The sequence below is a fragment of the Solea senegalensis genome, linkage group LG6 (genome assembly GCF_019176455.1).
Source record: "Solea senegalensis isolate Sse05_10M linkage group LG6, IFAPA_SoseM_1, whole genome shotgun sequence".
Classification (NCBI taxonomy): domain Eukaryota; kingdom Metazoa; phylum Chordata; class Actinopteri; order Pleuronectiformes; family Soleidae; genus Solea; species Solea senegalensis.
The window spans coordinates 10,938,518-10,957,915 of NC_058026.1; the positions used below are offsets into that span (position 1 = coordinate 10,938,518).

General features: G+C 38.3%; 2 protein-coding genes across 6 annotated transcripts in view; both read left to right on the top strand.

Moving 5' to 3' along the window:
* Positions 1-15,424, top strand: part of rab11fip4b (RAB11 family interacting protein 4 (class II) b) — a 44,187-nt gene extending 28,763 nt beyond the window's left edge. For 3 of the 5 annotated variants that reach the window (XM_044028236.1, XM_044028240.1, XM_044028239.1), the window contains 13 exons: positions 1,200-1,450; positions 1,801-1,986; positions 3,416-3,550; positions 5,952-5,987; positions 7,075-7,174; positions 7,633-7,736; positions 8,004-8,144; positions 9,095-9,176; positions 9,943-10,080; positions 10,287-10,445; positions 12,337-12,417; positions 12,877-13,020; positions 13,310-15,424. In XM_044028236.1, the coding sequence (XP_043884171.1) occupies positions 1,200-1,450; positions 1,801-1,986; positions 3,416-3,550; positions 5,952-5,987; positions 7,075-7,174; positions 7,633-7,736; positions 8,004-8,144; positions 9,095-9,176; positions 9,943-10,080; positions 10,287-10,445; positions 12,337-12,417; positions 12,877-13,020; positions 13,310-13,426 (1,674 nt within the window). In that variant the 3' untranslated portion in view covers positions 13,427-15,424. Of the gene's footprint in view, positions 1-1,198; positions 1,451-1,800; positions 1,987-3,415; positions 3,551-5,951; positions 5,988-7,074; positions 7,175-7,632; positions 7,737-8,003; positions 8,145-9,094; positions 9,177-9,942; positions 10,081-10,286; positions 10,446-12,336; positions 12,418-12,876; positions 13,021-13,309 lie in introns of all 5 variants that reach the window. The other 2 variants (XM_044028238.1, XM_044028237.1) reach the window with 2 other exon arrangements.
* An 879-nt stretch (positions 15,425-16,303) lies between these two features.
* LOC122771573 lies at positions 16,304-19,147 on the top strand. Its single transcript, XM_044029218.1, has 4 exons — positions 16,304-16,354; positions 17,336-17,831; positions 18,009-18,115; positions 18,264-19,147. Exons 2-4 carry the CDS (start codon positions 17,344-17,346, stop codon positions 18,437-18,439), a joined length of 771 nt encoding a protein of 256 aa, XP_043885153.1. The 5' UTR covers positions 16,304-16,354; positions 17,336-17,343; the 3' UTR covers positions 18,440-19,147.
* Positions 19,148-19,398: the final 251 nt, after the last annotated feature.

Genomic DNA, 19,398 nt, shown 5'->3' on the forward strand with positions numbered 1-19,398 from the left:
TCACACAAACTCACTGTCTCTCTTTACTCTCATCTTCACCTCCCCCCTTCTTTCCGTGTGATTTGTGTTTCAGTTGTTTGTCATGCTGAGATAAGTCGTTGTTCTCTGTTGCATTAGTCGAGGTTTGAGCTGCTAAAGAGTGAAACTAGATGGAACAAGACCCGTGACCTTTGGCCCGTTGCTCTTTCACTCCTGTAGCCCTCCAGACCCCCACTGTGAACTTAAGACCATTCCCACAATGAGAGGATTTAGTAAATTGGAAGTCCACACAACAAAAATTCCACAGGTTTCAGTCACATTACCTTAAGCAACGTTGATATGCGATGTGAACAGTTCTCATGTCTTAGCTTGTTTTCATATTTTCAGGAGAAGGCAAGCTCCTATGTGATGCCATGTTTTCTTTATTTTTATGAAATAAAACATTTAAACATTTAGAGTTTCCTTGGATTATTGGTTGGTATGTGTGGCGGTGGGTAAGGGTTATTTGCTAGATTTAAAGATTCTGCAAAAGAAAATGCACATTTGTGTTTGTTTCCATCCACTGCTGCAAAGTAATTATCAGGAGTTTGTTTGCAGAGATGAGCAGTAGGTGGCGCAAAAGTTGGGAACCACAGAAGGATAAGAAGGCGCAACTTGATGGCACAAATAAATAGTTCCAGTCGACACATGTTGGTGTTTTGCTGATGCTTCCTTCTATTATTTGTACTTACTTATACTTGTACTAAGAAGAGGAACACAAACCTTCTCTTCTCTGCCACATGTGCTGTCTCTAAATCTTTCCCAGTGTAGTAAAATGTGGAAGCTAGGTTTTAGTTACATGATTTCTCAATGTCATTCATTATTTGCTACCTCCATCAAAAGAAAACATTTTTTGTGTGATATTTCAAGGGTTTTTCAAATGTTCTGTGTTTCCATTCCTGTTTTTTTTTTTATGTGCAAATTGGAAATTCGCACAAAAACCCATCTAGTGACACATTTATTAAGATGAATTTAACTATAGTAATGAGAAAAGATCTAATAATGACTACTGTCATGCATGAGCTGAAGTAATAAATTGATTTGTTTTTTGTCTTATAATTTTAAAAGAGTAATTCCTGGTTGTAAGGATTAAACACAGAAAGATCATAACAAAGGTCTTTGTTTTCTACATTTCTTTGTAAAGTCACTCAACTCTTGTCGTTCTTGTCGTCATTCTTCAGGGTGTTAAGAAGGAGCGGGTTTGTCCGGTCATCATGTGCACGCGAGCCTATCCTGACCTCGTCCCTGAGTACCAGCTGTTCCCGGGAGAGGTGGAGGCGCCTGAGGAAGAGGTGGCAGACGAGGGCAGGGAGAGGGAATCAGACAGAGACAGTGCTGTGGAAAGTACCCAAGGTTCAGACTCCTCAGATGGTCTGAGCAGACCAGGGGACAAAGACGACGCACTGGGGGATCTTTTTCTCCCGGGGGATAAGTAAGCACTGCTTAATCCTACTGCTTTTTTTTCCTACTTTCCTGTCTGCCTCGCTGCCTCCACATCTGACTCCAGTCTCCTTTTAGATGATGCTCTGTTTCACAGTCTTAGCTCTGTGTATCTGCTGATCAGATTTATTGTAGCGCGTGCTGCTTTCAAGATGTATCAGGTTGATATTCTGAAGGAAGATTGTCTTCATAAGTAAATGTTAAAACATTTTGACCAATGAATGCAAATGTGTCAATAATTTCACATTATCATTCTGTTCTGCCTTTCAGAAATGTCTACAGATGTGAATACGTAAGTTATATATTACAAATTGATACCAACGTCTCTCTCTTTTTCCTTAGGTGTGGTCAGACTACCATCTCGGTCACCTCTGACCTGTCAACGCGTTCCTCAGCTTCTCTGAACGAGGAGCAGTTTGAGGACTACGGAGAGGGAGAAGAACCAGACTACACTCTCAGCAGCCCCTGTCCAGACGACGAGACTCGTACCAACGGATACTCTGACCTCGGTTCATCGGTTCCCTCTAGGTAAGAGGAAAAAAAATGTTTGAATTTTTGTCATGTTTGAATGCTGAATGAGATATCAAAAAAAAATACACTTTTGGTATCAATACTTAACCTTTACATGGTTAAGAAGGTTTAGTGTATTTAATTAGTAGTTAGATTGCTGCACATGATAATGAGTAGCTTGGTAAATAATAATTACGTATTAAAGATCAAGATAATTAGTTTACAAATCATCCTTATTAGCCCATAAATTGATGTAATTATACGCCTTGCTTAATCGTTTTATACTTCCCTGGACAAATGTTTCAGGTGGTACAAAGTGCATATATATATATATATATATATATATATATATATATATATATACATACACATGTCATTTGTGTTGACGCCTCTGTGCTTTAAGTCCAATCCAATCTAATTCATTTGTAAAGCACATTTAAAAACGACTTTGCTGACCAAAGTGCTGTACACGAACACAGCACAAACTCACAGTCGAATGCCAAAGCGAAGAGATTAGTTTTTAAGAGAGACTTAAAAACAGGAAGTGATGAGGCCTGCCTAATGGGAAGTGGCAAACCGGGCCATTCCATAATTTAGGAGCTGCTACAGCGAAGGCCCAATCGCCCCTGAGCTTCAGCCTTGTTTTGGGGACAACCAAGAGCAACTGATCAGCTGATGTTAGGGACGCGAAGGAGTGATAAGCTGAAGTAGGTCAGTGAGGTAAGATGCAGCACATCCATTAAGAAACAATAATAACTTAAAATTGATCCTGTGGTGTACTGGGAACCAGTGGAGCGGAGTCATGATGAAGCAGAATGTAAAATATGGACCAGATACTGGAACTTCATATCTTTTTAACACATGCTGCTGAATCATTACCTGTTTAATATTATTCAGAGCCTTAAATGTGTAGCTGTAGCCTTGGAGTTCTTCTCCTTGAGCACACATTAATATTTATCAAAGGCCTGTGCTTAATGGAATTGAAGTTCTTGGCTGATAGACCGGCAACACCAGCTTCCATGATCCTTCCACACATACCAAAGAGACAAAAATCTCTCAGTGGAGTGAGCGTGGAGATTTAAATTTTAAAATAGAATATGACCTGGATTTTGATCATCATGTGTTGACTTAAGTAATGTAATTAGGAATCTGGGAGAAAATAATGGCATTTTGGACAGTGAAGTGTGTTGACAGCTGATTTGATAATTAAACAAGATTTAAATGTAGGCTCTTTACCAGCATACTTACTCACAATAGCATACAAATTCCTAAATTTGCTTATTTTAATTAATACTCATTCAAGTTCCCAGCAAAGAATGGAGAAAGGTGAGAAAGGTGTCATGGCACCAGCTGCTTGGTTTTATCGTATATAGTGTGCATACTGTGTCTCTGAGCTTTCACAGTGTTTTCATTGGCAGATAAAAAAAAGGTTTGTCTGTGTTTACAGTGCGGGCCAGACTCCTCGTAAGGTGCGGCACCATTACACTGGTGAAATGATGGATGTCTATTGCTCTCAGTGCAGCAAAAAGGTCAACCTCCTAAATGACCTGGAGGCTCGCCTCAAAAACCTCAAGACTAACAGGTAGGACACCCTCTATCTCTCTCTCACACACACACACACAAATTCATAACACAGTTACAGGGCATCAAAATATAAATAAACAGAAATAAAAGGAGAAATATTGCATCTGCCCTAAAACACATAAAAAGTAAAGAATACATTAAAATGTAGGCAAAACAAAACAAAGTAACACAAGGCATTAAAAACTGTGAATGTGCAATTATTCACTTTCATTTGATTATTAAAAAACTTGGATCAGTTAATGTGTGTATTCCTAAATATGGTTTATATCTGTGGATATCCTCTGTGTGTACTTGTAGTTAGGTTTATGGCTGAGATTTGAGTTATGCTTAGGTTGTTAAGGGTTAGGCATTAGCCCGTTAGGGATTGATTCCGTTTCAAATAAGTGGAAGTTAATGCGATGCTTTAAAAAGATAGCTGCACAAACCTCTGTGTGTGTGTGTGCTTGCTGAGTAAGGTGATGGATGCTGGGATAAAAGAGAGCTTGAGATGTCTGGTTTTACATTTGCTCATCGTACAGCATCTACCAGGAGGTAACAATTTATATTCAGAAAACAAAATGTGTGGTCGGTCATTTAGAATCCCTTTTTGGCTTATACTGTACAGGCAGTCTTTCTATATATGAGTACCCTTCACGACATCCACCAAATGTTTGTCTTTTAACCAGTCAAATCAAATCAAGTAACCAGCAGCACATAACATTTGATGACAAGTGCACTTATTCCCATCTATTTTGTTCAGATTAAACCTGACAATTATTTCATGATATATGCTGAAAAATATTATTACATATTATTATAAAAACCTAAAAAAAAAATCTAAATCTAAAGTGCACTTTGCAGAGTGACTGGGGCCGTCCTCCTGTTTCATGCAAAACAAAACATCATAATCGTTCACATGGATCCAGATGGAAAGACTAATTAATTGTTATATAAGTCTGTCACTCTTTGTGCTGACCTCATCAGCTACTGTAATGGGAAACCTATTATTGGAAACAAAATCCATGGTGATCATTGATAGTGTACAGTCTTCCTAAGACAAAACAGTTCACACACACATGTGCACACACACACACACACACTTGTTTTTGTTTTCGTAGTGAGGACACATCATTGACTTCATGCATTCCCTTGCCCCTTACCCTAACCTTAACCATCACAACTAAGTGCCTTAACCATAAAACCAGGTCTTAACCCCAAAACTTAAAGGTTGTGGGGCCTAGACAAGATGTCCCCACATAGGTTTGTACATTTCTGGGACCTGACAAAGATATGAATACAAGTACACACGTTCACACATACATTTACGGACAATCGATCGTTTAGGATAATGTTTTTTTTGCATGAACTGTGTCCTGAGGAGTCACATTTTCTCTCTGTTGACTCATCACGATTCGTCCTCGGAGAGAAATTGATCTATAATCCAGCATTTTTCTCCTAATGAGGCCGATGCTTTCCCCTTATGAATAATGAAGCAGAGATAGGAATAAAGAATGAGTGAAGTAGAAGAGATATAAATTATACAAATGACAATATATCGACCACAGAAATTACTTTGTGAGCTTATCGGAAATGAATACAGAGAAGAAATGTCTGACGACTAAAACAGGACATCTCAAGGATAACAAGAATGGACAGAGGAAGGAGCATAGTGTATATTCGTTTATGTGTGTGTTCTGATAACTTTATACCATTTATTTAAATGTAGTCATCCTCACTGAAGCACTTGAAAAATTAAATTAGTTTGCTTTAGGCCACAAGGAAAATCTTTCATGTTCAGTGTGGTTCGCTAATGATATTCATATACTAAACGGAGACATTTAAATGTTTCTTCTCATGAATCCAAAACATTAGGTGACATAAATTTAAAGTTTGTTTTATGTATTGGAGCACTTCAAACCTGAGTACATTCACTTTCATACAAAAATGTGAGAACGTCTGCTATGATCCAGTGAAACAATGACATTATATGATCAACTACCAATGGAAAATTTTAAATTTGCTCACCATAGATTATTATCAAATTTGCTGAATGTATTATGCAGTCCTCTGGCTGCCTTATACTTTGAACTTCTCCCTTTTGTGGCAAGTGCTAATGAAGATGTTGTGATTTAGATCAACTTTCATTTAAATGACACATGAACAGTATGTTTTTTGTTTTTTTTTTCATTGTTGTCATTCCAATGTGAAACGCAGACAACTGAGAGACAGACAGTCGTTCACTGAGCCAGGAGATAGACTGTGTTGTCATTGTCATGTCCTTCAGTGTTTCACTCTCTTTCAAATCTCTCTGTCACACTGAAAAGCCTGAATCTTATTTGCCATCAGCAGTTATTTACAGTGTATTGTTGAGCTGATTCATTGCAAAATAAATGACTGCCATTTTGTTTCTGCTTTTCTAGCCCAAACAGGAAAATGTCCAGCACTGCTTTTGGAAGGTATGCTACTCAACTGTGTGTTTACTCCAAGTCACTTTTGTGTACTTGCTTTATTCAACCCTAGCAGCATGTGTGGGCTATATTCATTTGATAACAACATACACTCACACACACTGGTTTCCATGACTTCAGAGGACATTGCATTGACTTACATTCATTTCCTGGAGACTTACTCTAATCTTAACTATAATTAAAACTGATCCAAATCATAACCCTGACCTTAACCTAATTTCACCTTAAGATGTAGTATTTACATGGGGACTTTATTTTTGCCCCCATAAGGAAGACAAGACCCCATAATGTGACTGTGTAAACAGATTTAGGTCCCCACAACATGAGGAATGCCGCACAGTGTGAGTTTCCTAACAACTGCTTGACCATTGTGCAGCCAGTATAATTACTGACTAGTTGTACAGAAAAATCGCTAAACAAAAGTGCTTTAAAATGTTTCATTTTTGTTCTGGGTTGATTAAAAGCTGTTAAGGGACATTAGCGTTTCAGTAGCAGCCACTTCATGGCCTGTTGGCCTGTACTGGCTGAAATGTTTTGTATCAAGGCTTTTTGTCCCTATTTCCACCCACAGTAACTTAATTACAGTGACAGAGTGAAAATGGCCTGTCAGACCTGATCTATGTATTTAATATAAGGCTTGGCTCTCTCGTCTCTGTTCCCACTACTGTCCTCTCTGTCTGGTTTGATGATGTCTTTCACTTTATTGCTCCCTTTATCCGTTCTTCCTTTCTTCCTCTCTCCTCTCTAATGCCGCTCTAATGCAACTTGCTGTTGTCAAATTGTTTTATCGGTAAAACATAGGTCGGCTGCAGTTGTTCACTGACACGCTCAGATAGTGACACAGCGTCATGTGCATCTTTAAGACTAATTCCGGTTTGGTTTGCGCCTGCTTCTCTTCCGTCCTCTTTTTCCTCGATTATTTATCTCACAGGCAGATCACAGTCTCACACACACACACACACACACACACACACACACACCCACACACACAGACACACCAGATGGTCCTCACCTGGCTCTGTTTCTTCAGCTGGTTCTTCCTCTCAAATGTGTTAATCATTGTGTGTTTGAGCAGGCAGCTGCTTCACAACAGCAATCTCAGCAGCAGTAATGGCAGCACAGAAGACCTTTTCAGAGACAGCATCGACTCCTGTGATATCGACATCAACGAGAAGGTATATGAACATGTGTGTGACGCTTGTTCATGTGTATGTTGATCGACAAACATCTGTGTGATGACTGCAACTGAACAAAAAGAATAAATTGTGTGAATTTCACCTTCAGCTTGAGAATACAAATGCATTCTCAGAGTCCCTCTTAAATCTGCTCTGCAAAATGAATACATGTTGTTTTTTGCCCTTATTTATAGACCGACTTACGTTTCCATCTAATGTCATATGTGTTGTTTTACAGTCCACTGTCATTTATGTTATACATAATTGAGAATTGTTCATTTGGTCAATTTACATCTTTGTAGGATACAGAAGATAAAATGGACAAAACAAAATAAAGTTTCATAGTTATCAGTTCAGCCCGAGCCTTTATCATTCTAAATAGATGAATATATTTGTCAAAATGAATTATGTTTACAGTGTAAACTTGGCTCTTAGTAAGCGCTCTGTGTTTCTCTCAGGTGACTTTTCTGGAGAAGAAGGTGTTAGAGCTGGAGAATGAGATTCTGATAAATGGCGATATCAAGTCCAAGCTGAAGCAGGAGAACACACAGCTTGTGCACAGGTACAGTCACAGTGCAGAAATAAATATAATGTGTTATGTAACCTATAACATAAACAGGCTTGCCTCTAAACTTGAAGAATGATCTAATCTTTTGTAAGTCGCTTTGGATAAAAGCGTCTGCTAAATGACATGTAATGTAACATGTAATGTAATCATCAGAGTAAGGCTGTATCATTAGCGGCTTGAAAAAGTAACATTTGGCTCAGTCATGATGCAGTTAGACACTATATATTGATTGAATTTGATGTAATGTGTTCATCGTTGCAGGGTTAATGAGCTGGAGGAGCAGCTGAAAGACCAGGAGACACGAGCAGAGCAAAACATGCAGGAGAAGCTGAGACGACATCGAGAGAGCTACGGCAAGATGGAGAGAGACATGAATACACAGACAGAGCTGCTGAACAACCGGTGAGACACATCCACACAAGCAATCAATAAACACTTAATCTGAGAGAATTCGGTAAAGCATTTAAGTGCTTTAAATCCCCTTGGTATGGACACCAAGGTTTGTGTTTTTAGAGAAAAGATTCAGAATCTAAAACTTAACATGTAACAGCTGAGAAATGTATCCTGGTTCTCAGTCAGTTCTCTTTGGTGTGTGTGTGTGTGTGTGTGTGTGTGTGTGTGCCCGTATTTTGTTACCATTTAAGAACCTTTCCCGGCATAAACATTGACCTTGTCAGAACCAGTAGTCCTCAAAACCAAAGTAGTCCTTAAGACCAAAACCTTGGTTCTAATGAGGCAGAACCTCATATCTGAAGAACTGTAAGTCAAAGCAGTGTCCTATATACTATATATATGCATACAGTGTATATATATGTATATATGTTAGGAGTGGTTCAAAATATCGATTTGGTGATATATCATTGTCCTTTCTTGTGCAACAACTTATGTCACCAAATTAAGGCACCCTTCAATACATAGACTTTATGCACTTTGTTCTATGTTGTGAAAAATAGAGAAATCCTGCACTTCTAACATTTCATGGACATTTCTATCATGTTTCCTTCAGTTAGACAGATTTCACTATGTGATCGTCTTATTGATTCTCACAGAATCGTTGTTTCGTGATATTATTGGTATTGTGGACCATGTATCGTGTATTGTATCACATTGTTGAGATACCCTGTGATTCCCATCCCTAATATATGTATATATAATAATAATATATAAATAATATATATATATATATATATATATATATATATATATATATATATATATATATATATATATATATATATATAATGTATATATATATATATATATATGTATATATATATATATATATATATATATATATATACATATACACATATATATAGTGTTACACTGACTCACAATATGTGTGTTTTCAGAGTTAAGCAGTTGGAGGAGGAGAACAGTGAAATGGCTCTTAACATGGGCCGACTCAAGTCACAGACGGAGAAACTGGATGAAGTAAGCAACATTTACTCTTTTCTCTTTGTTTATTTGGTTTGTTGTTTCATGATTTTATCTGGGGTGATTATGTAGTTGACAAGATACTGGTAAGAGGAATAATATACCTATGTCAACACAGGTGAACTGTGTCAGTGAGATAAATTTAAATTTTTTAGTCGGATGTGTGTAATCGCACACATATACAAGACATTAGGAACTATCGGGATCTTGCACGGTGAACCACACCTTTATTTTGAGATGGTACACACTGTGCAGTATGTAAATAACACCAAGACCTGTGGTGTTCAGCTCTACACGTTTGTTTTGAAACGTTGATGTCCACGTGTTTTTCGTATGATGGCTAATCTAAATTAGCTGAAACACAACTTACTATAGAATATGTATCATAAATTAGGTTTGTTGTTATGCTGAAACAATTCCACTATAATGTGCAGAGCAAAATCAAGTCAGGAGAGCACTTGTAATTTCAGATATTTCTCTGAGTTTACTGTACAAAAGGACACAAAATAGAGGTTTCTATTGTTGGAGTTACATTGTGAAACAGTGTCAGTATGATTATGTGTTATTTGTCCATTTACAAAAGGCAGGGTAGCTTAACTTGGTGAATATATATACAGCATTTTGCTTCTGTATATGCCTTGTTCAGTCACTTCTGTGTCTTAACTGTTTGGCTCTATGCTGTATTTGTGTGAGTATATAAAAAAAATACTCCTACTAAATAAAAATAAAATAAAACTGTGTGTGTGTGTGTGTCAATTAACAGGAAAAACAAAGAATGACGGACAAGTTGGAGGACACAAGTCTGCGCCTGAGGGATGAGATGGATCTCTACAGGAAAATGATGGACAAACTGAAACAGAACAGACTCCAGTTCCAGAAAGAGAAGGAAGCCATGCAGGAGGTGGGTGGGAGGGGCTGTTTTGTGCAGTCAGACACACCCTTAATAAATAGTGTTAAAATTTGTTCTACTGCTCACTTTATTTCCCCTCTTTCACTCGTCTTGATCTCACAGCAGTTGCTGTAGGTCACGTTGTACGTACACCTACGAAAAAATAATCGCATTGACATGTTATGACGTGGTTCATCTCTCATGTGTCTTTTCTCCAGCTGATAGAGGACCTGCGTCGAGAACTGGAGCATTTGCAAATGTACAAGCTGGAGGCTGAACGGCCTGGCCGCGGCAGAACCTCCTCCACTAGCATGGCGGACTTTAACAGCAGGACCAGGGAGATGGAGCTGGAACACGAGGTCAAGAGACTCAAGCAGGTAACAAATACTTCATTTTATAAGTTCACCTCATGAAGAGTTCTTTAGCTAGTGATTTCAGAGACATCCCTATTCTGAGCCGTGTTGAAGATGCTGCAATGATTCGATGATCATAAAACACATTGACTTAGAATTGGGTTCCTGATTCCACGGTTGTGCTGAAAGTACTAGTTGCACAGACCATCTCGAAATGAGCTACATAAGTGTGTGTACGTGCTGTAATACATTACAAAATGTATGATGTTTTTATTCATATACAATGTTCGTCATGTTTTATTTCATCCAAATGTCTATTTCAAATACATTCAAAATGAGTTGTAGTCATTTTCTCATCCTTAAATTTTATTGTGGTTCATTATAATACTCGGAGTAGTCTGTATGATTTTTTACAGCCCCTCCATGTTCACATTTTGTGTTCCTACTAGCCACACAACACATTTACACCTGGACAGACACCACCCTCACTTTCCTTTGATCTGTGTGTGGGATACTGTGGCAACCATGGTGGTGGCCAAAAGTATGTTTGCAAGAATAGCATGCAGCAGTCTCCCACCCTGTCACTATTCATTTTCCTCTTCTTCTTAGGGCCAATCTGTCCTCAATAATAACCTGCCAAACCAGTCATTGTGCCACCTACTGGCAACAGGAAGTGCACCTGCAGTAACAAATACACTTTCATTCTTATTTGCTATACTCTGATATGCATAACAAATGAAAATGATTTGTGGCCTCTCTCTAGTGCCACGCAGGCCCATTCAGTGCTGCTTGCAGCCCTAGTTTTCACACTTAATAACCATAACAGAGTCTTAGTTTATGGATGTGGGTTTTGATTCATATGGAAGTTATAGTTTATAGAGGTATAGACAATTAGACTTTATTTATCTTAAAAGTGGGGAACTTGTGTTGCATGATCACAGTTTTTAGGCCATCTTACAACTCTTAAAATGGAAAAAGTGATAAGAGATGAACTTCAAAACTTACTTACTTTGACATTATTTTTAATATAACACAGTGAGCAGTTTCACAGGAACAAAATTCTAATAAATAACAAATACACTTTTGGTGTTATTTTTAGAAGTTTTACCTAGGATACTCTCTGCAAGTGATATCCTAGGTAAAGTATGGCAGCAACTTACAAGAAAACCAACTGCAGAGAAGATGTTCTATCTGTTTTTTTGTTTGTTTAAATATTCCAAAATACAGTATTGTTTGCCTCCAGGTATCTGCGGGCTCGAAGTCAGAGACTCAAATACTATGTTACAGTTTCAAGTCTCGGCAAAGTGCACAGACCTGGTGCACAGCAAACACAAGAGATAAGGGAGTAGGTGAGCGTGTTTTCCCTCTCAGATAATCCCAGTTAAAGTGCACATTAACACTCTTACTTGTTTGTAAGCTGTGACATGGGATGGTGTGCCTGGAGCCAAGAGACGGAGAAATGTAAAAGTAAACATTCACCAAAAAAAACCCACCAGATCTTGAGCTAAATGGTACACAACCAGCTGGAGAGAATTGCTGATTCATCTGGTGTGTGCATTTTATCAGTGACTGATCATTTATCAGGTACTGAAAAAGGAAGATAAGGCCCTCCTGTAGCCTTGAGCCAAACTTATCATGCTTACTGTAAGTACAGACAAGGAAGAAGTGTAATGATATTAATAGCGTAATACCAGCTTAGGCTGCAGGTATTTCTTTTTAATGATGTCTTTTAATATCACTTTCAGTCGGTTTCAGATGTACAACAATTTAATCCAAGTGTCTGTGGTTGCACAAATTATGGTGCTGTGTGTCGATGACGGATTTAATTTGACAGACACGCCAGATAAAAAGGTTATGGTCGCTCTTTTATTGCCTGTGCACTTCTGTAAATGTCTTTATGTGTGTGTGTGTTCAGCGATTTGCGCCGCAGGCCTTTCTTCCCTCTGAATTCCAGCACCTGATGTTGTCTCGGGCTTGGCTTCATCCTGGCCTGATGGTAAAATTGCTTCTCTGACTGCTCTGACCCAATTAACCACTAATAACGATGGAGTAGAGTGAATTTGCCCGCACTGAAGTGGGGTCAGTGTTGCAATCTCTCTTCCAAAAGAACAGGGGTAAAGCAAACTGACCTTTTGTCAGCACTCAAACTCAACTCATTCATGGAATTCACGTAACACCCAACAATGCTGCGGAGTCGTTTGTTCTGTAACACGCATAACCCATGTTATGTCCTGTAGGTGTTGACAAAATAGATTGTGCATTGCTGTGTTTGCTGCTGGATGAGGCACAAAATGCGGTGTTTAGGCATATTATGGGCTGCGTGAGGCTTGTGTAGTGGTCATTAAAATAACAACAACAACAAACAACATTTTTAGCCCTGATGTACTTGTGTGCTCAAAGAACTTATCGCTTTCTCCTCTCTCTCTCTCTCTCTCATCCTGATTCTGTTTTGTAGGAGAACCAGAAACTGAGGGAGCAAAATGATGAGCTCAACGGTCAGATCCTCAGTCTCAGCTTATATGAAGCGAAGAACCTGTTTGCCACACAGACCAAGGCCCAGTCTCTGGCCGCAGAGATAGAAAATGCCTCTAGAGACCAGGTAAACTTGGGATAATACACAGTATGATCATTCAGTAGAGTTAAATAGTTTTTTTTGCGTTCAGTATTTTCTATTCTGTACATTATTTGTCTGTATCAGGACATGCATCATCACAATGGTGTTGTCATCATCACCATGACTGTGGCATGCACATAACTGATGACCGGCACAATGGAAACAGATAATCTACATTATCTGTGCATAAAAATGAATAATGACCCCATACAAAGAGATACGTTTGTTTCTATTAATAGATTTGACCGTATTTGACAAACTTCTTTCCCTGTAGATAATGGAAGCCCTGAAGGAGCAGGAGGAAATCAACCTCCGCCTGCGACAGTACATGGACAAAATCATTCTCTCCATCTTGGACCACAACCCTTCCATCCTGGAGATAAAAAAGTAGCGATGACCCAACTGGAATGAGAATCGTTCTCCGTCCCAGGAGGACGAGGCTCACTCCAGTTGTTGGAACATTATAGCAGAGAGAAGCCGATGGTCTGACACCCGGGATACGTATGTAGCCATCCATCGCCCCCTGCTGTTTGTGGACGGGAAATAACTTCACCACTTCATTTAAGAGCCAGTGCCTGTGCTGACAGACTATAGATGACACTACTGTGACTCTTTAGTGTGATCTATCCTGCTTCTATTGTCTCTCTATGTCCTCTGGACTGTGACCTCTTCCACAGCTTTGATCTCACTGGACAAACCTGGAATATCTTTGAGGATCGACTTGGTGGTTCAATGTAGTACACTGGATATAATCTAACTGGAATAATTTAAGTTGATGTAGGTTCTACTGTTTTCTGGTGTAATATTAGCTGTCTTATGTGCGGACAGGCCACTCAGTACGATGTAGAGAGACACATTTAAGGAAGTAGAGTGAGACAGTTCTGTGAATGCATGTTGTGTTCTTGGACAAGCAAGTGTTAAAGGAAGACTGAGGATGGAGTCGGAAGTGGTTTGAGAAAGAAGAATTGAAGAATAAATTGATTATAAGTTGAAAACAATAAATTAAGTAAAAAAGATGTGGGAAGTCAGGTGGTGCTTGTAAAGGAGGTTTTTAGTGAAGTCAGCGAGGGTTAACTGAAGGATAAGTTTACTGTTTTTGTTTCTTTTCTTTAAACTGTGTCTTCCTGAAACTTTGAAATAGCACTTGCAGACTCAATCAGTCCCAATTCACCGAGAAGTGGCCCTTAGGTTGGTTCAGATAGTGTCACGTTGTGGCACAGATGCTGCAATCAAGGATCATCTTTCAAACTGTACTTGGCTGATGTTTGCCAGCAATGTATGAGATGGGAAGGATTCTCTGTTGCTGGCAATAGGCCCAACAATGTTGCACAGAAATGTAATGAAGTGAATGTACAGGGTGTTTAGTGGCTTTATATTGGAGTGTCTGGTAGCCTTGGCAACTTGGATTACAGAAGGTACCTATGTTTAGTGAAATCAAACCTACAGGTTGTAGATTGTAGCACTGAATGCCCAAATGTCTCTCTGAAACGGTCTTTTACTGTAAATATCATGAATGTACAATTTGGATATGTCACTTTCTGTGTGGCCAAAAAGGCCTGTTTGAATTTAAAATTTAAATCTGTAACTGGGTAACACATGTGTGCAGTATTCTGTACTGTAATGAAGAGGTCATTATTTTTGGGAGGGCAAAGAATTTCAATCTGCTGTGTTATGTAAAATAATTTTAAACTTGAGTTTTGCTTCCTTGCACAAAAACAAACATTTGTTTCCTTTTGCATGGTTCTGCCTGTGCCTTTTTTGAGGATGGTGTTGCCGTAGATTTACACAGTTTTTGAAAATACTTTCACCGTCAATGTCGGACTTAACTATTTTCTTGAATTGTAAATGTTGTAATTATATAGTGATAATTTGTATTCACGTGCCACTCACCACTCTTTTTCAGATTGATACGATGAGATTTTATACCATTTTATCAAGTTGTGAGCAGCTTGCGATCGCTACAAGGTGTCCTGGTGGAAAAGCAGCATAGCTCATTGCTTTGCATGGTACACAAGCCAGGATAGCATTTTGGGAATATTTTGTCAATGTAATATTTTTTTAAATGCAGTGGGGGACATTTTTGTTTAATTTCTCAGTTTGTCAGTCACGGTGAGTCCATTTCTTTTCAATTTGCTTCAAATTGGGTTGTTATGTGATTGTAAATTGTCTTCCTAACCTGAACTAAATGGTGAGTAATATGAGCAATATTAACTTATTTTCCTGCTTAGTACCTGCTTGTTTGTGTTTTGATTTGTTTCACAAATCTTTTCACTCTATAGCTGCTTGTGCCAACCTAGATTTTAAAAAGTACATTGGTTGAAATTTCATATTAGGGCTATCCAATGCAATGCAGTCACTATAACTGGCAATAAAATGGTTTCGGCAGTGACCGTGTCTCATGAATTTTCTAAGTTTTTGTCCTCATGGCCATTTATATAATAAACTTTAATTTCTAAAACATCAAACCACTTTGTGTTTATACCTTGTACGTCATTGATGTCTTAACTGCCATGATGAAATAAAAGGCTTCATTTTGAAAATAATCTTATCTAATTCATATGTACGTCATATCTAGGGTAGTAATGAAGGTGACTTGGCATTAGTTGGAGTCAGTGTGTTACAGAGATTTTGATTATCAGGTGAGATGACATGATAGAACCTCTGGAGTCAGTGATGAGTTAAGTTGAAAGATTTTATTATAGACAGCTCAGATCCGAACAGACATCATCACAGATTCTAGTTAGTAAGACTTGAGATAGTGTATCTGGTCCAGATGCCTGGCACCTTGGTATCCAGGGAGGGAATCTTAAAAAGCTCCTAGTTTGTGTCTTATTGTATGTTATGCAAATTGTGGACAACTAACTCATCTCAGTTTTCACATTGTTTTCTATGGCTTCTTCATTGTGTCTTAAAGCAGTAATCACGCATTTTGATCTTTGTTGAGAACAAGTGCTTTAATTTTTTCAGTTATGTGTTCAATGTTTATGTACAAAACATGTTTGTGCATCAATTGTAATTCTGGCCAAAAGTCTGAAGTTTGGAAACTTCTGTCCAGTTCAACCTGTAATGTATTGATGGCCCTCGAGAGAAAACAATAAAATAGCCAAATGGAGTTTGTGTTTGATTACAAACACAGAAAGCGTTTGCCAACACTGCCAAAAATCATCAGAAAAAGAACTTACTTGTACCATTTGTTTTGCACTCTAGCGCCCACTACCGGCGCCTCATTTCCCTTCGCCCTCCCAGACCCCGCAGTCTGTGTGGGTCACTGCTACCTTGGGGAGGAGGTGTGTGTGCACCAGGCTCCAGACCAGTTCAGGTAAGAGGTCACCGGACTAAACTGAAAAGAGTCACGGTTTTTAGTATCGAGTTGTTTTTTCTTCACATGATAACATAGTTATTTTTTCTTGGTAAACATATTATTTGCACTTAAACACACAAACCTTAACTGTCAATCACGACGTTAGCTACTGAGAGGTGTTAGCAGGGGGCTAAAAGCTAGTACAGACAGAGTTTTTCGAAGTTAAACTGCAATTTTCACCTCATTTTACTGTACACACATATATTAATACTTGGAGTGTATCGTTTTCCCAGAATATGAATAAAAACTACAATTAAAGAGTATATATAATACACAGTTTGATAAAAAATGGGGAAGAAGTTTAGATTTGACCGCTTTGTCCAAAAACGTAATTTACTGGTTTATACAGGTTGTTAACTTTAACTGTTTTACACGTGTCCACCTTTCATACGTATCATAACACAGACTCTTCTTATTGACAAAGCAGTAAAATTATTTAAAAGAATGAATATTTGATAGTTTTTTTTACAGATAACATGGCTCACTTCAAATATCAAATAAATACAGAAGAGAATGACCGAACTCTGCTCTTCAATGATAAAGCTAGTGAAGCTCTTATTATTGTACGCCAGCATTTTGTGCAGAGTTTCAACTGTTTTCAATGTTTTTTACTACTAAAGACATACATTTGTTTTTATTTCAAATTTCAAAATACAACATTGTATTTAGGACACTGCTAGTATTATCAGGTGAGGATTAAAACACCTTTAATTGTGTCATGGTAGTGTACAGTATGTTGGATTATTGTAAGACAAAAGTTTCATTGTTCACATCCATCCTGATGTAGGAACACAATGCTCACATAAATATTTTTGAACAACTATTGTAATCAAAGGCACAGGAAAAATCTACATTAGGGTTTAGCTACATGAATATTTGTATCAGTAAGCACTTAAGAAAACCTTTGTTCAGTGGCTTAACTTCTTTTGTTCATTACAGGTGACACGATGCCTCACAGTGGTATGAACTTCATCGGTAGAAGAAGAGGAACGCATCACACCATTAAATCAAATGATCAGGTCAGTTGTCAGGTCCCAGGCACAGGTTTGATTAATGGAGTCACTTCTCATGATGGCTGCCCACCTACTGCCACTGGAAACAGTAAGCACATGCCAGCTGACATCCCGAATGGTTCCAAACCACAGCACATGGTTAATGGTCATATTAACCACAGGCACAAAGGCAGTAGTACCAATGCAGCTCCTCTAAGGACATTCAAAGAACAAGGAGGTATGATTTCAGCTGTGACTGGTGCCTCAGCAGCTGGCAGGGTCAGCAATGGAGACATTTCACACAGTGCCTCGGTCAACGGGGCCACCAGTCCAGATACTGTTGCGTTGACCAGTAATTCTGACCAAATGGGTCCAGAGCCTTGCCTGTCAGCAACAGCAGTGAAGAGCAGGCCAAGAAGGAAGACATTTCGAAGGAAAAACAGGTGAGCTACCATGTCTACTTTGAACAATTTATTCATCATAATTATAAAGTTTGAAGTCCAATTTGCCCACAATAAGAAGCACATTGTCAGACTACAAATGTGTGAATGTTGTCTGTAGATTACCTTATCATAAAACAATCTGCTTGCAAGTGTATTTTTGTGTGTCAACTTTTTTAGAGCCACTGAAGTCATGATGCCACATCAAGAGGAGGACTGGGAGAATGAGGTCCAAGAGGTCATGCTCACTGACTGGGAAAAGATGTTTTTTGGTTTCAAACCCTATGGTAAATGAAACACACTTAATCAAAAGTCTTCCATCACACTGCTACATTCATATTTATATAAAAAAAAGTGATTTAGGTGGAATTTTCAGGACTCACATCAGGCCAAGTCCATACTGTATGTTTTACTGTTGTTTTTTGCTTTCTCCAGGTCCAGAAGATTTGCTTCATTTTTCTGTGCGGGATATGACAATTAAGCAATTGGACGTAGTTGACCTGCCGGTGACAGCCAACTACAGCCCAGCCATACACCATCCACATCCTGTCAAATGGTCCTGCTTCAGTTCCCCCACTGAGCCAGACCAGTTTGCTGATGCTGACGAGTAAGTCAGAAATATGATTTAATGTTGGAATGGCTGAAATCATTAGTCACTAAAATAATGTAACCACTGGCCCTTGAGTTAGCCCATAATCACGCTGTGCAGATTATCTTATCATTTGACTTATCTGAGGATCCTAGCATTTTTGCTTAGGCAGCAGCTTCCTTTTCCCCCTATTTTCCTGAAATGTAAGTGGAAGCAGTTAATTCAAAACTTACTCAGTATTTATGCAAAACCTTAAAATCAATTTGTTAACACTGTCATAGGTCAAAGATTGGATGGTAGAGTCTTGGTTGAAATCAGGTTGTTTTTTTTATCATTGTTTCTATTTGACATTTTATATTCAGATTTTATATTTATTTTATATTGCTAGGTATATGTTAGGCTTTTGTGATCTTATGGAACGGTTTTAGTTAACGTCATTCTCCTGTTGGTACTGACGATGCTCATGCATTTGTTGTTGGCTTTCGTGGCTCCATAATTTTGCCAGTCTTTCACGAGTTTAAATAATAGTTTTTATCTTGTTTTTTTCACTGATGTTGTTTTAAAACCCTTTAAATAGGAACACTGTTGTCTTAATAGGTTGTGCATACATCCAACTGCATTTATAAATTGCGCTTGCAAGTTGCAAGTGTACGAAGAGGCTATTTTGAGTTGGGACAGCTGAAGCAAACCTTTAATTATAGTTTGATTATGTCACAACAACAAGTCGTTACCTGCCTGTTCAGATCTTAATTTTCAAACAATAAATCAAATTTTCTTCTCATTTGTACTCAAACATTTGCATGTTTATCACCATCATTCACAGCTCTAGTCAAAGTGCAGTTTGCCCTGTAGGAGAGTGAATAGACACCCACTGCTGTTTTTAATATGTTAGTCCCATGTAACCACGTTGACTTATGAATTTGATTATAGTATCTGGTTTAAATCCTTTTTATTTAAGGAAGCATTTAACTGTAATGACTG